Consider the following 17,474-nt stretch of genomic DNA (forward strand, 5'->3'; position numbering starts at 1 on the left):
TTTGGCCAGCCCCTGACAATCTTTACCCTTATTGTAGAAAGTTCCAAGGTGCCAGAGGAGTGAAGTTGTCAATCACAGTCTTCATCCTGGAGCTTTAGTCTATCTTTTAGATATCTGGGGCCCAGGCTGTGGACCACTTGGAAGAGAAGGACCAAGACCTTGAACTTGCTTCAGTATTCTATGGGAAGCCAGTGTAGAGAGTGGAGGAAAGATGTGATATGTTCATGGTAGCTGATATGGCTGAGGAGATTATGAAGCATTATGTACTAGCTGGAGTTTCTGATGCGCGGAAGGCATCATGCTCAGGCATATCGCTTTGCTGTAGTCCAGCTGCAAGGTGACGAAAGTACGAAATGGTGACATTCTCTGTCCAAAGCTAAGTCAACAGCTTCTGCAAACTTCTTGACTATTACACAATTATAGCAATTCATATGCCCAAGTCATCAAATAACAAGCCAGTTTTCATTCTTAAGCTTTTTTACATACACTTGTTTCTCTAAAATATTAACCAATTGGGCTGAAATTGCCCATGACTGGTGTCTGAGTGAACATGGGGGCAGAGGTGAAAATAAGCCGGTATGTCCCGGTATGGCGTACCGGCAAGAGCCGGTGCACCGTACTGGGGCAGCCCGGCTTCCTCAGGGGGCAATTTAAAGGGCCTGGGACTCCCAGCAGTGGCTGGAGCCCCAGGCCCTTTAAATTGCCTCCAGAGACCCACTGCTGGAGCCCTGGGGTAGCGGCTGCAGGGCTCCGGCAGCTATTTAAAGGGCCAGGGCGGTAGAAGAGGGGAGCCCCAGGCCCTTTGAATAGCACCCAGAGCCCAGGGCTGCTGCTGCTACCCCAGTGGGGGGGCACTTACCTTACAGGGTGGGCTCGGGCTGGCTCTGATCCCCTCAACCCTGCCCCTTCTGCCCTAGCCCCCCCCCCTTCCAGGGGCCAGACCTGGCCCCAGAGTACTGGTAAGTCACTCGACTTACTTTCACTCCTGCATGGGGGAAGGAGGTTGTTTGGGGGTGGGGTGTGGTAGAGAGAATTGTGAGCAAAATCTCTTCAGGTTCTAAATTATGGAATTGTAGAAACATTTTTTTAATAGTGGGAAAAACATAACAACACATCTATGGCCAAAACAGGTAATGGTTGAATCTTGAAAGTCGACTTCAGCGATATATAAGGACTTAGGGGAAATTAAAACATGACAAGTGCTTGACACATCACTTCTGAGCATGCAAAGTGGGTATCAACTACATTTATTTCAGAGGTTAATGAAACTCCACCCATTTTTTGACACATTTTCCTGATAAATGGGCTCAAGTTAAGTAAGGGACTGCTAGGACACTGTATGATGGGGAGTACTTGTGGCACCTTAGAGACTAACAAATTTATTAGAGCATAAGCTCTAATATGTATGATGGGGGTTATAAAGGGCTTATTGAAACTTACATACAAAAGAAAAAACCCTACCTGAACATGAGGAACAGGAAAAATGTGCAACTCTACAATTTTAGAATCTCTCCACTGCTCACTTACATTCTATATTATGTATGAACATTATACTATGTTCACATTTCACTTTTCATATTAAAAATAAATTAAGGCCAAGCTCTACAATAAGAGAGGCTGAAATTTAGGCTCTTAAATCTAGATTTAGGGACATAAATACTGTAACTAGAACAGATGATCAAAGGTACTCCATATCCAGCAACTTCTACTAAATTTAATTCACCCATTTTTTAAAATCTTGGTCTAAGTTTCCATCTTTAACTATTGTGCCAAAGCAGCTGTCACAATGCAACCAGATGTGCTGCTGCTTTCTTATTTTAGCCTTACAGAAATGTCTCCAGCCAAGCAATAGCAACAGCAAGGTGGAAACTCACCTTACCCATTCACTTTAGTGTGGTATGAGCATCATAGCCTAATTCAGACAGAGGGTGCCCAGAGGATTCTCTATGGGAAATGCCCTGCCACTAGCCCCCGCTATTTTAAACTAGGTGGCTGACAGCTATAACACCTTCAATGATTGCAGTTATGGCAGTACAACACAGGGAGATGAGCAGTGTCTCAAGCAGGCAAATCTCAAATCATTTATGGCTTCATACTGCATGTTAAACAAAATACCTGAAACTCCATCCAAAAATGTATAGGCACTCAGTACAATGCACAGGACATAGGGGTATGGTAAACGCTGTCTGAAGCATTGATTAATGAGCAACTGCATTCTGTACTAACTTTCTGAATGGCTCTAAGGTGAGTGCATTTTCTAGTAGTCTTTTACCACTTCAGGACCAGATTGTTCTTTAAAGCCCTGGCCTGCATTCTAGGACACTGAGGAGGGGCTGTGCTGCAAACGATACCCTGGGCTTCTCCAGCTTAAAGTGTTGCAGAAGGTCTGAATTAAGCAAACTTCCTAAAGCTTTGTTACATGGTGTATTTTGTCCTTTTTGTCCTACCTTACTTTTTCTTTTCTGCACTGATGAACAATAGAGGTGGGGCAACTGTTCAAGAACAGCTGGGGCAGTGGAAGAGAACAGGACTTTATGTGTTTAAATTCCTGAAATATTGGAGGCAAGAAAAGAGCAATGTAATAACAAGGAATCCTCTCACTTAAGGCTTTTGGTTGAAGTTTGAATGTTTGGCAAATGTTTATGTTTCTTACCTTGAGGTTACTGATGTCTGTTTTTTAATTGAAGACATTGGACAGGAAACAATCAGTCTGGCGCAGGCTTAACCAGCTGCAGAATAAACAACCTCAGAAATGGAATTCTAAAAAGTGTTCTCATTACCTTGCACCCTGATCCTTGATTGTGCTACAGTATTTTCTCTCTTCTCAGGCTTACCCCATAAAAAGTGAAATACATAACGTTCCTAGTTCAAAACCATCACATGGCAAAACAAATCATTTTCCTCAACTCAAGCGTAATTCTAAAAGATACCAAATGAGACTAGTTTTCTTCTGCCCTTGACTAGTTCTGCATTAAATATTTCCTTATTATTTGTCACAAAATAGGAAAAGAAATTGTGTGTGTAATTTACTGATCAATAAATACCTGTCTGTAAAGCTCAGTATTTTTGCTCTGCACACACTCAGTCATCAGCCCCATGCTACTTCTCAGTGTGACACTGACTAGAAGCAGAGAAAAGATGATATAGTACCTGGAGCACAATCGTGGCAGGAGAGATTACAGGGATTTGGGGGTTTAAACAAATATTTACCAATAAATCCTTAGCTTAATTTTGTCAGGCTTTTACAGTTAAAGCCCAACAGAAGCACCACTTAGTTTCATATACAGAGCTGTGCAAAACATTCTGAACAAAACTCAAAAAGAAGCACACTTCAACCAATCCAAGTTTTGTTACAGACCTGAAAGTGAGCCTCAGTTTCTGTAGACGTCTGAACCTGGGCTGAGTTTTGGCCAAACCTAAGCTCATTTTTAAGCAATCCTCTCTCCCATGAAGTCCAGGGAATAACATTTTTTCCCCTTGATTATCTAGATGAATTTAGGTTAAACTAACGGAATGAACCTACATAAACCAAAAGAGGAAAAAAATGGAACCCTCCCTGCAGATAGCCCCTTTTTACCCAGCTCCTCATATTAATTTAATGGTTTATGTTATTTTTTCCCCAACAGATGACTCAGTACAGAAGTTTTTCCAGTTATAATTTAGAAGACCCGCAGACTCCTATCACCGGTAAAATTGTAAAAAAGAAAATAAATATAAATGTTTACATTTAGTATACTCTTTAGTATAATCTTACAGAGGAATATCATTTTTGGGACTAACCACCTGAATTCACCAAGGCAACATCTTTATTTAAAACAACCATAAAGGTTTCCACTTTAGTTTTTTTGTAAATGGTCCACTTCCCGGTTAATCCCTAAAAAAAAAAAAAAAGCAAACAACCCTTCTCTAAAACTCCAAAGGGGAAGGGGTGCAAAGAGAACCCCCAACTCTGTAACCAACTTGTCTGATTCAGCAACATGCATACATCCACATCTATCTAACAGCTTGCTAAAGCATGTCACCCAATCGAATATTTTAAATGTTGCTGACCTACGGAAAATTGAATATTCAACGCTGGAGTATCTCGTGTGTGTGTGTGTGTCTGTGGATTGCAGAGCAGACTCAGCAGTCCCAGATCCAAATTCACCAGTAACACTAAACTAAACAAAAAAACCTATGGTCTATGCTGCCAGAGGTGTGGGTGGGAGACATGGATAAGAATGTGAGCAAAATAGCATATACAGACCTAGCATAAATTTTAAATGGGCTATCCTGGTCAGCTTTAAAGTAACTTTCTGTTAAGATGGACATTTCCAAACAGACAAGCGGTATAACTTCTCACCCCATTTGAAATAAGAGAATGTTCCCAATGATCTTGTTTGCAAGAAAATCTATGACCTATCATAGGAGGTCTAAAGTTATTTTTAACAATTGCTGATGAATGCATGCTTGTCATTGGTTGCTGTTTTGTTTTTTCCTGTTAGGATCTTTTGCAACCAGTTATTGCAAAAGTTTTGCAACCACAAAAGGCTGAGCCCCCTTTACCTTTTGTTGGTAAGTTCAAGAGTGTTGTCACTTGGCTGAGACGCTGTCATCTTCCTCAAAAGTAATCTTGTGCCTCTTTTATTTTTGATATTTTTGGGTATTATGAATTCACAGTGCACATGGTACGCAACAAGAATATTTTTAGAAGAACTGATGGCTTAAGTGTGACTCTTCTAAATCGATAGTATCCTAATAACTCCTCCATTCCAGTTTGATTGGACCACCATGTTGTTGGCATCCAAAGCATACATCTGACCTGATTTGCCCAAAGGCATTGGAGGGAGGTTCTGAAAGTGGAGTAAGATAGAACTGTCAATATAAAGACTGAGGTAAATGAAGACGGCCTGTGTGCCTTTCCAGGAAACAAGCCATCTAAGAGAACCGTGAGTTCAATCATTTAGGCAGTCAAATCATCATGCCAGTTTTGACCAGTCTCCTTGCACCTGGAAAAGCCTGCATGAAATACTATGTCTGCAATGTCATCATCTGATTCCTTGACTGCTACTCCTCCTCATACTCCATGTGAACCCAAAGATTGCAGCACTGAAGAGTTTAACCTGCTGTTATTGTGAGTATCTTGTGTTTCCTTTTTCTAGTTTTGACTTTTGTTTTTATTAGCTGGGCAACATCCCAGGCATTAATCATTTTAGGGTGTGAAAGTGTGGTTGTGTGCGTGCATGTGTGTACAAGCACCTATAAAGTCCACATATTGAAGGCACCAGAAAGACATTCCCTTATAAAATCTTTGCTAAAAGTGTCCCTATTTTGTAGAAGTGTTCTAAGAAGCCTTTAAAACGATCAGTGGTAAATTGTAAAGTGAAGCTTCTGTTGATCAGAGAATCTTAGTAACATCTGTATCAGCATTTGGGGAGAAGATAAGGATATCCATCACATTAATCAGGGGTGCTGGAACAATTTGTATAGTGGGGGTGCTGAGAGCCATTGAACTAAACTGTCAACCCTGTAAAAAATGGAATCCACTTCAAGCCAGGGGGTGTGACAGCATCCCCAATATCCCTAGTTTCGGCACCTATGCATGTGATAGTAAAATCCAAGGACGAATCTTTAATCAGCTTTGAGTTTGTGATTTAAGAGATAAACAATAATTTGGTTGCAATATTAAAATATACAACCAGGTAAGTTTTGATTGCACACCACTGGCAAAGTTCTTTAGTTGTGGTCTATAACCAAACTGACAGCCATCTCCTTGGATTCCTTTCTAGAATTTGAAAGGATTGATTATCTGCTGCATTAATCCGATTGTTTCACTAAATTGGTCTTAACTGAAATCCAATATGCTTATTTACTTGTTCACTTGAATTTAATATGATTTTGATTTGATGACTGTATTGCTTATTTTGGCAGCATTTATGTAGTTTAGTAATTATTTTGTCTTGATTTTATTTTTAATAACTCTAATAAAATGTATAAAGAGGATACTGAGTGATATTTTTTTAAATCAGCAACATGGGCCAGAACCTTTGAGAATCTAGGTGAACATCAGCCAGTTCACCTAGGAACCTATTCAGCTCCCTCTCTATAAACCCTATGTTCTCACAAAGTAAATTTCCCCATTTTTCAGGGATTCCACTCTATATGGCCATTTAAAAAGAAAAATCAGCTAGGTCATTATATATAAGACATCTTTAATAATATTTATGAGTCAATCAACAAAGCATCTATCTCAATATTGTGCTTTCAGGAGCAGAATGTGCTGTCTTTCAGTTCTGCTGTCATGAATAGCAGTTTCTTGGACTAGGAAGAGAAAGATTCTGCATCATGGAGGGGATAGAATGCCTGCGGGTGAAGGTTCTGTGAATGTTGAAAGAACATGTTTACTTTTTCTTAGGGAATTCACATAAGCTGTTGAACCCAGGAAATTCACAGAACTTCTCTAAGTGGGGGAAGCAGAAAGGTACGTGCACACACACACACTCACTCGCTCTCTCTCACACACACACACACTTTTTCTTTCTTTTCCTTTTTTTTTATTTTGGGGGTCGTGGTGTTGAGAAGAAAAATGGTTATACAACCATTGCAAAGAGAGTGATTCAAAGGAGATTACAGAAGAATTAAAATCTGGAATTAGAGTGGCAAGTGATTGAAAATAAAGTCTGGTCCCCTAGGATTCTGTGTGTGCCTAGGGTTCTGTGTTTGAAAACTCTCTATTGACTGTAAATTCTTCAGGGGGAGGGTCTATATTTGTAATATGTACTTTCAGAATCAATCATAGTAGGGCCCTGATCCTTGATAGGGAGTCTAGTTGCTTTCATAATAGATATAAATAAACTCGATGTATATGTTTGTTGGTAAATAGCTTGGGGCTATGAGTCATTGTTGATAGTGGAGTAAAGGCAGATTAAAGGTCTCGGACTACATAAATTGTGAGCAGTAAATGAGGATTTTGAAAGAGTTCTGAGAGTGAGAGGATAAAGTGTCTTAACAATGACAGGTACCAATAAGTTACTAGACTCTCTTGAAGAAATAAAATAATGGAGCATATAGAATGGGATTGAAGAAACCAAGACAATCCAGCTTGGAAGTTGTCTGGATTCTACTGCAAACTGTTTTCCATTTTGAAAACAGAGGAAAGAATAGTGGGAGGGGTAAAGAAGCAGTGAACGCTTTTTCCTAGAGAGTGTTTAGAAAAGAAGAGCAAAACTAATGAGGTCACGTGTCTTTCTAATCTATCTATCATGTACCTCTCATTGTAGTATCTAGGTAATTCTGATTTATTGAGGGAGAATTAAAAGAGCTAAATGAGTATAAATGAGTACTGAGACATGATAATAGGATAACAGTCTGCAAACATCTGAAAGTTGTAAATACCAAGGATGAAGCAGAATTATTTAAGCAGCTACATGTGGGTATAATGGTTAGTGGAATAAGAAAGATAAAATATAACTTGGATATTTTGATAGTACGATCAAGTAGATGATGGAATAATCTTCCAAGGGTGAAAGACTCATTGCTTGGGACATTTAAAACTAGACTGGAAAATGCATTAGCAAATGTACAACAGGGGAAAAATCCTGCATTGGCAGGGAGTTGACCTAACAGAAGATCAAAAAAAAGTAGTGATGTAATAGGCCAATAGTACATACAAAAACTTAAACAGAGTTAGTAATCTACATAACCAAACAAAAGACAGACAGTTTTGCTTCTCTCTTTTATTGCAACCAATCTCAAAGTCAAAACTTTCACGGAAAAATAGAAACTTACAAATTGTGTGAATTGTTTTGTTGCACTCATAAAAAGACATTAAAGAGAAATGACTAGAATTCTCCACTATATCTGCAATATTATTCACTGTCTTTATTCTGAAAATACTGTTGCCATTTTGGAGTAGATAAAAAGCCCAGCATAATATGTGTTCACATGTATTTATGACATTCCAAGCAAAACTCTACTTAATATTTTTTTCCAGATAAATGTTTTCAGCTTCATTTTGAAGTATCTAATAAGAAAACATTTAACAACTGTCACTGGACTTTGAGTTGATGCTTTCTGTAATTGTCAAGAATTAATGTTATGGGACTGGAATACAGTTTTGGCAGAATTGCACAGAATACTAAAACTGTTCTCCAGGTTATGCTGCATCAGTTCATCTGGATTAGCAAAACACTTTGACAATAATGGCAATTTGTCAGCTGAAATTTGAGCATTTGATATTTTGGATTAAAAGAGTATAACCTTTAAAAAGCAAATACGCAGTGTTATACACCTCAAAAAATCATCCTTTAACCAAATTGCAACATTCTAAAGGTTAATGCAACTTCAAACCAAAGCTGCAACATCTGTATTTTCAATGTCTGCTTATCAACACTTGTCAAATGTAACTCTTGCAACACATATAGAAAATTAAACTTTTTATGTATTCACTTCAACTATTTTCTGCATATATTATCTTATAAATCAGTTTTGGATTAAAAAACAGGTACACAATTGCCAACCAAAGTAGTCTTCAGTAGCTTGGGAACAAATATGAAAAGCATAGAGTACAATGCTTAAAATATACGATTTAGAGGATGCCAGAATAATTTTTCTTCCAGAACAATTATTCTCTTCTAAAGAATGACCCTGATCTTGCAAAGTGATGCATGTGGTTGTACCCTTACGCCCACATGGAGTCCCATTGAAGTCAGCTATGTCCACGCTCTTGCTTTGCAGGAGTGGAACCCACATTAGCAACCACACACTACATCAGGGAAAATCAGCGTTGTGGCTTTTATTAATTGAACTTTCCTTTTTACTTGAAATTTCAGAATTCGGTAACATGACAGTGTTGTGAAAGAAAACTGGTTCATTCAGAAAGTTTAATTAAAAAAAAAACCAAAGAAAAAACAACAACATTATTTTAAGCTATATAAACATGGCCTTATATCTTATTTCCCACAGCAGGTGTCTTCTATGCAGCATTTGACCTCACAAGGTGGGAATTGGTTATCTGTGGTAAATTAAAGCGCTGTTAGCTTACCTATTACAAAAATTGCAAGGTGCAAAAATTGAGAAATCTATACAACATCTCCTACATGACTATTTAAGGAAAAATCACATCTGCTGTTCTACAACATAAAACAAGTAAGATTGTCTACTTGAATAACCATTCAATAGTTACCATCAATTATTAAGATTTCCATTCAAAATGAATTTCAAAATAATGATTTTTGTAATTAGCAAAATGTTTAGAAGAAAATCACAATTATTTGTGGATTCTTATATTACTGTGCATCCTAAAATACATGGGTGGTGTCAGTCTAGGTAATAATATGGATTAAGATTAGCTCCCAGTTTCAGCAGAGGCCTACACCGATCAGTTACACTGGTACTAGCATTGAGTTTTCACTTACAAACCAAAGGAAACACTCATGACTGAGGCAAAGGGAAGAGAACAAAAGAAAATAGGATTAACATCTAATATAACTCAAGCCATCCACAGAACTAGAAGGAATCCACTTCAGGAAATCTGCCAAAGGCTTTTACATTGTGTTTATGCGTACAAAAAGGATACAATGTATTTCTTAAGATTTGTTTTCAACATTCGTATATAGTTTTACAGTACATCAAAGTCAGCGTATCGTCAACTCCATTTTACTGTAACTTGTGTAAACTCACAATTATATTGCATCATAAAAGGTTGTGAGCCCTCTTCAATGTCTTTGGGGATTTGCAGATTTTTAGGATGACAATTAACATTCAGAACAATTACATGAGTCTAACTACAATTAGAGAGTCCAGTTTCTGTTCCAAAATTCCAGGAGGCACCACCAGACATAAAATGTTCATTGCTTTAAAAACATTAATTTAAAACTTAAAAATAAAATAAAAACCTCTTTTAGAACAATGGACTCTTGAACATATATTTCACAGAAAGCAAAATGAGATTTAAAAACATAAAAAGGTTTAAAATATTCCTGCAACATTGTACAACCAAAATCTGCAGTCCCCATTAGACCTGCTGAATGCATTAGTCGAATTGTAATATCACAGGGTCGTTATGAAGCAGAAGACATACTGGGTGTCCAGCCCATTTGATAAGCCCGTTCCAAGGTCCTCTTGCAATCTTGCAGTACAGTACTGAAGGTTATGTATGGATATTGCTGCACTAGCTGTTCCACTGTTGCTTCATTTACCTACAACCAAAGAAAAGATTCTATAACTCACACTAAGTAAATAAAACATGCAACCCAATACGGACAACAAGACATATCAGTGTTTGGATTTCTGAATATGAAGCTGCATGACTCATCCTGCAAGTCTTTTTTATGCTGGAAGAGCTTGCAGCATTGGACCCTTGGTTTATAATTTGGGTTATTTGAATGTAATTAAGTTTGGTTGTTTTTTATGACAAAAATGAGAAAAATCACGGCTCCATCATGACAAAAATGCACGTCAGAAGTTAGTACCATTGTTTGTGGTGGAAAATGATAAGGAAAGTCAAACACATATCCTTTATTTTGAAATAAGCATTGGTTTTAAACCATTTGATAATATTTACCAAACAGATTAAAATCTTTTAAGATCCCATGCATCACTACCCTGGACACTCAGGGGAGCCAAAATTGTAAACATTCAAAGACTAACATTCTTGTTCACGACTGCACTGGTCAGAGTGACAAACACCTTTATTAGGAGTCTTTTCACAGAGCAGTATCCATTCAAACTTTACCAGCTAGACAGAAGCTTACCAAGTGTAAGATTTTCTTGGTGACAGAAAAATGAGAAATTGGCTTTAAGAGTACTGAAGATAAGTGAAATAAAAACAACTTTTTATTGGGCATGATTCTGATACCCTTACTTACAACAAGTAATAACTCCACAACTAGCACCTTTGAAATGGTACTAATCAATGTGAATAAGAGTATGGGAATCTGTTAATGAAGAACATAAAATCATATGATTACATAAGGAGAAAACAATAAAAACAAATTGTATTGAATATGAACATCATATGGTAATATGGGTCAACACTTCCAAAGGTTAAAGAGTCCTCAAAAATATTTAAAAGCCCACACAGCTCTACATATACCTTTGGTGGCTGCTTTTGTTTTTAGCCTTTCAGTGTAAAGCTAACACAGAACTCAGGTCCTTGGTGAGACCGGCTGAAATGGTAGGAATCAATAATTAAAACGTACAAGACTGGCAGGTCAGGGATGTCCCCGCTAGACCTTAACCATCAAAGGTACCACCTTTATTCTTGATTAGACAAGGCAATCAGACAGGCCTAATTAAACCTAACACCTTTACAATTGCAATGCTGTGAGGGGATTAATTTGTCAATTATTTTTAAGCTGATTGCAGTTCATATCACAGAAGTAGACAGCTTCCTTCATCCTTTAGATAAATAAAAGATTAACCTAAGAACCACAACTTTTAGGTACCTTTCTTTGAAATCTTTATTGAACACTCAGGCATTTTTAAATGCATGAATATTTCATTTAAATACTGAGCAGACTACACTGATAGGATGTATCGGTAATACTATCCTCCACTTTTCTTCTCTAGTGTCCAACATTCAAGGAAAAAAATGAAAAATAATGTTTGTTATTGTCATTGAGAGTCTTCTTGAAATATTTAAAGCTACAACATCTAATAAAGCTTTTTTTCCTCTCAAAAAACCCAAGAACTATAGCAGGGATTGCAGAGATTGAACAGTGATTGTACTTTCTGTCAGGGATAAATGAAGACTTTAATCTCCAGTTCTTCTGCTTTGATAATAGAAACACTCAATCTTCATGGGAAGATTTATCTATCTGAGGATGACTTGGATAGAAAACTGGTTTAACTTCTCCTCCATGTACACAGAGAAAATGCAAGCTCTGTACTCTTTTGGTAAACAACTATGTTAAAGTAACACCTGTGGGTGCTGAAAAACAAGAAGCATCTTTTAACAAATCCAAATGAAATTAGAGGTTGCACAAGACCTCCAAAATATTTGACACTCACTGGTGAATACAAACTTTTAAACTAACAGCAACATTCAGCAGAAATGCTTCTTGGAAGTAGAGTTTCCATAACTGTGTCTGTTACCATTTTGTCCTATTCAGAACAGTCTACAAACAGTTTTCTTTCAGCCAATACCATTCAGGCTTTCTGCAGAGAGCAAAGATAGAGTACAGAACTCATCATGTTATCATCTCTCACCTCCCTCTCCGGAATACTAAACCTGAATCACTAGATTAAACCCCCCAAATTTCATGATTTTTACATTACATTAATGTAGCCAGAATGAAGAAGCTCAGAAAGGAGAGTCAGCCATTTTGACCTTCCTATCTGGGAACCCAGGAAGCAGAGTTTACACTCATCCATTAACTATCTTTAAACACTAATATGTGGATGTTATTGTACTCACTCTCAAACAAGTTGGGGTTTCTTACTAGATGTCATGGTTAGGGTTTAGCGGAGCAATGTGTATAATAGTGCAAACAGATTTTCATATGATAGGGAACAGACACATTCAAACTAGACACAAAGCACACATTTTTAACAGTGGGAATGTGTAACCACAAAGTGGTGGATTATCCATCTTTTCAGGTCTTCCTATCAAGACTGCATACTTTTCTGGAAGACATGCTTTGTCAAACACAAATTACTAGGCTCAATACAGAAGTAACTGGGTGAAATATAATGGCTTATGATACACAGGTCAGATAGATGATCTAATTATCCCTTCTGGCCATAAAAATCTATGAATCTATAAAAAAGCACTTAACGCTTCAGCCATTAATGCCATATGTGTCTTTATAGGCAATTATACTTGCTGGCTTTTATGTGCCACAATATAGGAATATCTTATAAGTGGGGGGAAAATACACAGGTTTGTTAGCATTGTAGTTGCCAAATGGGCAGACTGTGGTCCAGCAAGTATCAAGAGGACACCCAAATAGGACCACTTGGGAGGGAGTGAAACTGAAGGTTATACAAATCTAGAGTCTGCAGGAACAGACAGTTCTTGAAGGTAAGACAGTAAAGCCAGGGGGCAAGCTCAAGCATAAACAGGTCATTACATGTAGTTGGCCTACAAGATAAACCTGAGCACGAAGGGGACAGGCAAAAACACCATGGAAGAAAGAGCAAAAAGTAAATCACCTGTCTCTCAATCAAAATCTGAATGTGGACACAAACTTATAGACACAACTAGTTTCCAGGGCTGTCATGAGGATTTCTAGACATTTGTTTTAAGGCCATTTGAAAACCTTAATTTTCTTATTCAAACTCTAGATATAAACCTTAGTTGCTACCGGTAAGATTGCAGTTAGGGTTTCTCTTATGTTCATATTTGGAACCTTTACAAGTCTGAAAAGAAACCACTTTGAGTTTGAAAACTAGCAAGCTTATTCTCATTCCAGAGGAGAATTTTTTCCCCAGGTTTCATGATACATGATGAAATTGTTTGACTTAGTTAAATATTTAGTTGTTAAACACTTTAAAAATTCATTTTAATAAAAGTAATCATAAACATGACAAAATTATATTAGACAAGATAAATCAATCCAGTTTACATCACAATAAAAAAAAAGATTTAAAAAAACTTTCAGCCATTATAAAAACCTACGTAAGTTCTAGGATGAGAAAAAACTGTATTTGAAAAATAAGGCCGTAGACAATTCCCTCTGAAACCAAATAGAAATCTTGCTATTTATCACCAGAAAAACTCAGACTAAATCAGATACTAAATCATTAGCAGTTGTAAAAGTTCAGTATCCTACTCAAAGGGATAAATAGTACATTCTCCAAGAGGAGGTAATAGCTTTAAATCAAAAAGACGTCAATCATTTGGTCCTCGTCATCAGGTCCTCTAATGTTAAATTAAGATACCAACAAGCATTTTCATAATTAAAATCATAAAAGATTAAGCTTCTGTATCTTTGATAAGATGTAATTTGCCTGGCAATAAAACAGAAATCTCCAAAAATAAGTTCAGCACTTAAAGAAAGCAATTTCCCCCTTCAAGCCTGTATGACACTGGACACCGAGGGAAAAACATGAATGTTTACTTCTTCATGTTAAATGTTATATTTTTTTCTCCAACCAACTTTCATTAATCTCCATCAATTGAAATGTCAAAAGAAAGGCTATTAGCTGAAGATAAATCAATTACATTATCTAATACATTATCATTTATTTGTATTCCAATAGCACCTACAATGTGATAGGTGCTATCTGCACATAAGGAAAACACAGTCCTTGTCCCTAAAAGCAAGATCAGTGAATTGATAGGCCATTAACAGCTGAACATGAGGGTTAAAAAGCTCCAAAGAACTTAAGAAATTAACAGTAAATTTAGGCAGGCCCTCCCCACTCAGGTGTCAAGGAAAATCCAAAAGCCCCTGACATTGTTAGATTTTCAGTAATTCTCAAAAGTCTCAGGTTTTTTTAAAAAATGCTTCAGGCAGTGTTCTATATTGGACTCCAGAGAGAGTTTTAATACTATATTCTGTAACTTCTATATCAGGGAATTGTTTCTAGGTTTTTTTCCTCACTGCCTCCATTATGCCCTCAAGATAAAGTTGGTCAAATACATCGTATTTTGAATCAATTTTTTATTTAAGCCCTCATTAGCCTCAAGACTCTTCTTCAGTGAAATTAGGTGAAATACAATCAGCTGAATCTAAAAGTTTTTCAGTGAAGTGGATAGCAACATTTGCCAAGAGCGGACTGCAGTGAGGACAGTGACAGAGGTAATGACAGACCATCTATACCTTTCTGGTGTCAACGCTGTAATTGCTGAAATCTCTGTATCTATAGAAATTCTATGTTTCAGTATAATTTAGGAGTCATTATAAAATTAAACTAAGTCTCCAGGGACGATAACCTGCCCTTGCTCTGGACCCTTTATGCTGAGCAAAAGGGCAGAAGTGGTGTAATGGGGTCCTATAAGCTCCAGTTCCAGAATGCAAGAGGATTCCTCTAGTGTACTGTAATAAAAAGTCATAAAGGCTGCCTTCAGAGCACACATTCAAAAAGCCCTGGTGTAAGGAGTATATCAGGGGCAGGACTGCAGCACACAACCCTGAGGAGATTCTGGTCCATGCTGTGGCTCACAGGGCAGCCTTGGGAGGCTACCGAAACTTAGACAGGCCCAAGGGCTCTCTAAGTTACACCAGGCTTGGTCTACACTACCAACTTATGTTGGTTTAACTACGTCATACAGGGGTGTGGAAAATCCACAAAATCCAAAGCGCAGCTTCACCACTGGAGCAGTCACTCTAGCACTCAGTGAAGACGCTACCTACGCTGATGGGAGAGGTGGTAGCTATGTTGATGGGAGAAGCTCTTCTGTCAACATAGCACTGTCTATACTGGGAGTTGGGTCAGTATAAATGTGTCGCTTAGGGGAGTGGACTTTCCATGGAAATGGTACATGCAGGTTTCTCTCTGCATGCTTGATGGTATAATATGGAAGCCCATTTTTCCATATTGTGAATGCAGAGGAAAGTTTGTCTTTATATTGTGGGGAGAAATATGCCATGAGTCCACAGTACAGAAAGAACTTTGGTTATTGAGTCATGAATTAGCTTTTGTTAGACATATTTCACAAACCCACAATCTCTCCCATGTTTTAAAGATGAAATCCAAAATATAGAGGGAATGGAGTTATAGAGTAGTCAAATTTATTCACTCTTTTTCTCCTTTCTCCAGCTTTAGTTTACTGTTTCCTCAATTCGAAGTTTTTTAAAAGTATACTTAACAACAAATGTTTGATTTTTTCCCCCTCAGCTAATAGTCGAATGCATAACATTCTCAAGTGGCTCAATTATAACTGTTGCCTATAGCCACAACAAAATGAAAGATTTCTGGAATCGTTTTGTGTGAAGTGCTATGCATTTGATCACTTAAGGCAGATATGTTCCACAGAGTTTAAAAGACTGCCCTAATGCCCAGAAGCAGAACCCTTGCTTAGGACTACTTTAATAATAAAATAACAGCACTAACTGTATTAGTACAACATTCTACAGTCTGAATAAATTCCCTTATGGTTTAGACAAAGAACGCATTTTGGCTTAACTGATGTAGTTCTTTTACAAAATCATTATGTTTGTGGATTGATGATTAATGCCATTGACAAGTCCTGTCTCCTCCAAAATATTGATGTAACATGATTATCATGACATTCGAACCACTTAATTTTGTACTGCAAAGACCATAGCAATTTATTTCCCAGTTATGCGTGGGATAGGAAAAGGAGGAGAGGTAGAAACTATATAGAAGTATAAATATGTCTGATATTTTTGTGCTCTAAAATGAAACAAATGAAATACACAAATTCCATAATTAGTTCAAGCACCTTTTGAGGTTTCAGAAAAGAACTGACATCATGAAACTCCTATTGAGAAGTTGTGGCAAATCTACTTGTGGAATATGTGTCCCCTTTTTCTATTTCTTTCAGCTCACACAGAGATGCACAACCCTGCAGGGACAAAGGCTTTGTTGAGAAGTTGCTCATGCATTTGAATGCTATTGCCTCAAACAATCACTGTGGTCTCTTGGAGAGGACAAAGGTTATTGTAAATTAACAAAATAATCAATTTCAGGTTTCTGTAGCGTACATAGTTTTTGAAGAGCCCACATCCCAAAGCTGGGCGTGCTAACCATTATCTCCTACATCTCCTGCAATATCAAGTATTATATTCCCATAAATGACAAAGATATTTCATTCTCAAATCTTCAGGATCATTAGGAGCCTTTTACTTTTGTTATTTTGTAAGAGAAGCCTTTCCAAAGTGTTTTTGGTTATTTTTGTATGTTTCAAACAAAGTAACTAATTGCTTCAAAATACAGATTGTACAGCACTTGAGAGTACAAATCTCAAAAATATTATACAAAATTATTCACAATTATTTCAAATGAATAAACCCCCCAAACTCCGTAGGCTGTTTTGTCCTTATTTAGAAAAATATTTCATAAGTGATGACTGCCCAGTGAAACGATGGTATTTATTTATAAACAATGGATCTTCCTTCAACTTCTTGAAATGTTCATACTGATAAGATAGTGATGGCTGTTTAGCTTTGTGGAAAACTATGTATTATCAAAGCTATCTCCTCTGTTCCATGAGCATATTACTGTAATGTTTAATAAACTGGGAGACATTTAAAATTAAGTGGAAAAATCAGTTAAAAAACTTCATAGTTAACAGACATCATTGAAAAGTTACTCAGACAATACTTCTAGAAAGTATTCCCTCACTTTTTGTATTCCACACATAATATTGGTTAGTTCACATTGCTTTCCCCCTCAACAGTGGCCTGACCCTGCAAACACTTGCCAATGGGCTTTAGACTTGATCACATTGATATGAATAATCCTTCCGATGACTATACTAAAAACTGGATCAGGCCTTTGGTACATGAGTAGATCTATTGACTTGTGTATGCCCTGTAGTAAGTCTTTAAAGGACTGAGTCCTTAATGTATCCCATTGTTGAT

At 37.2% G+C, this 17,474-nt stretch overlaps 1 protein-coding gene across 1 annotated transcript in view; it reads right to left on the reverse strand.

The window, feature by feature from the left end:
- Positions 1–7,700: 7,700 nt before the first annotated feature.
- The window catches only part of FBXL17 (F-box and leucine rich repeat protein 17), a 478,686-nt gene continuing 468,912 nt past the window's right edge, over positions 7,701–17,474 (reverse strand). Inside the window, exon 9 of the mRNA XM_038401588.2 lies at positions 7,701–10,178. Within this exon, the coding sequence (XP_038257516.1) occupies positions 10,041–10,178 (138 nt within the window). The 3' untranslated portion in view covers positions 7,701–10,040. The remainder of the gene's footprint in view (positions 10,179–17,474) is intronic.

The sequence above is a fragment of the Dermochelys coriacea genome, chromosome 5, assembly GCF_009764565.3.
Source record: "Dermochelys coriacea isolate rDerCor1 chromosome 5, rDerCor1.pri.v4, whole genome shotgun sequence".
Lineage (NCBI taxonomy): Eukaryota > Metazoa > Chordata > Testudines > Dermochelyidae > Dermochelys > Dermochelys coriacea.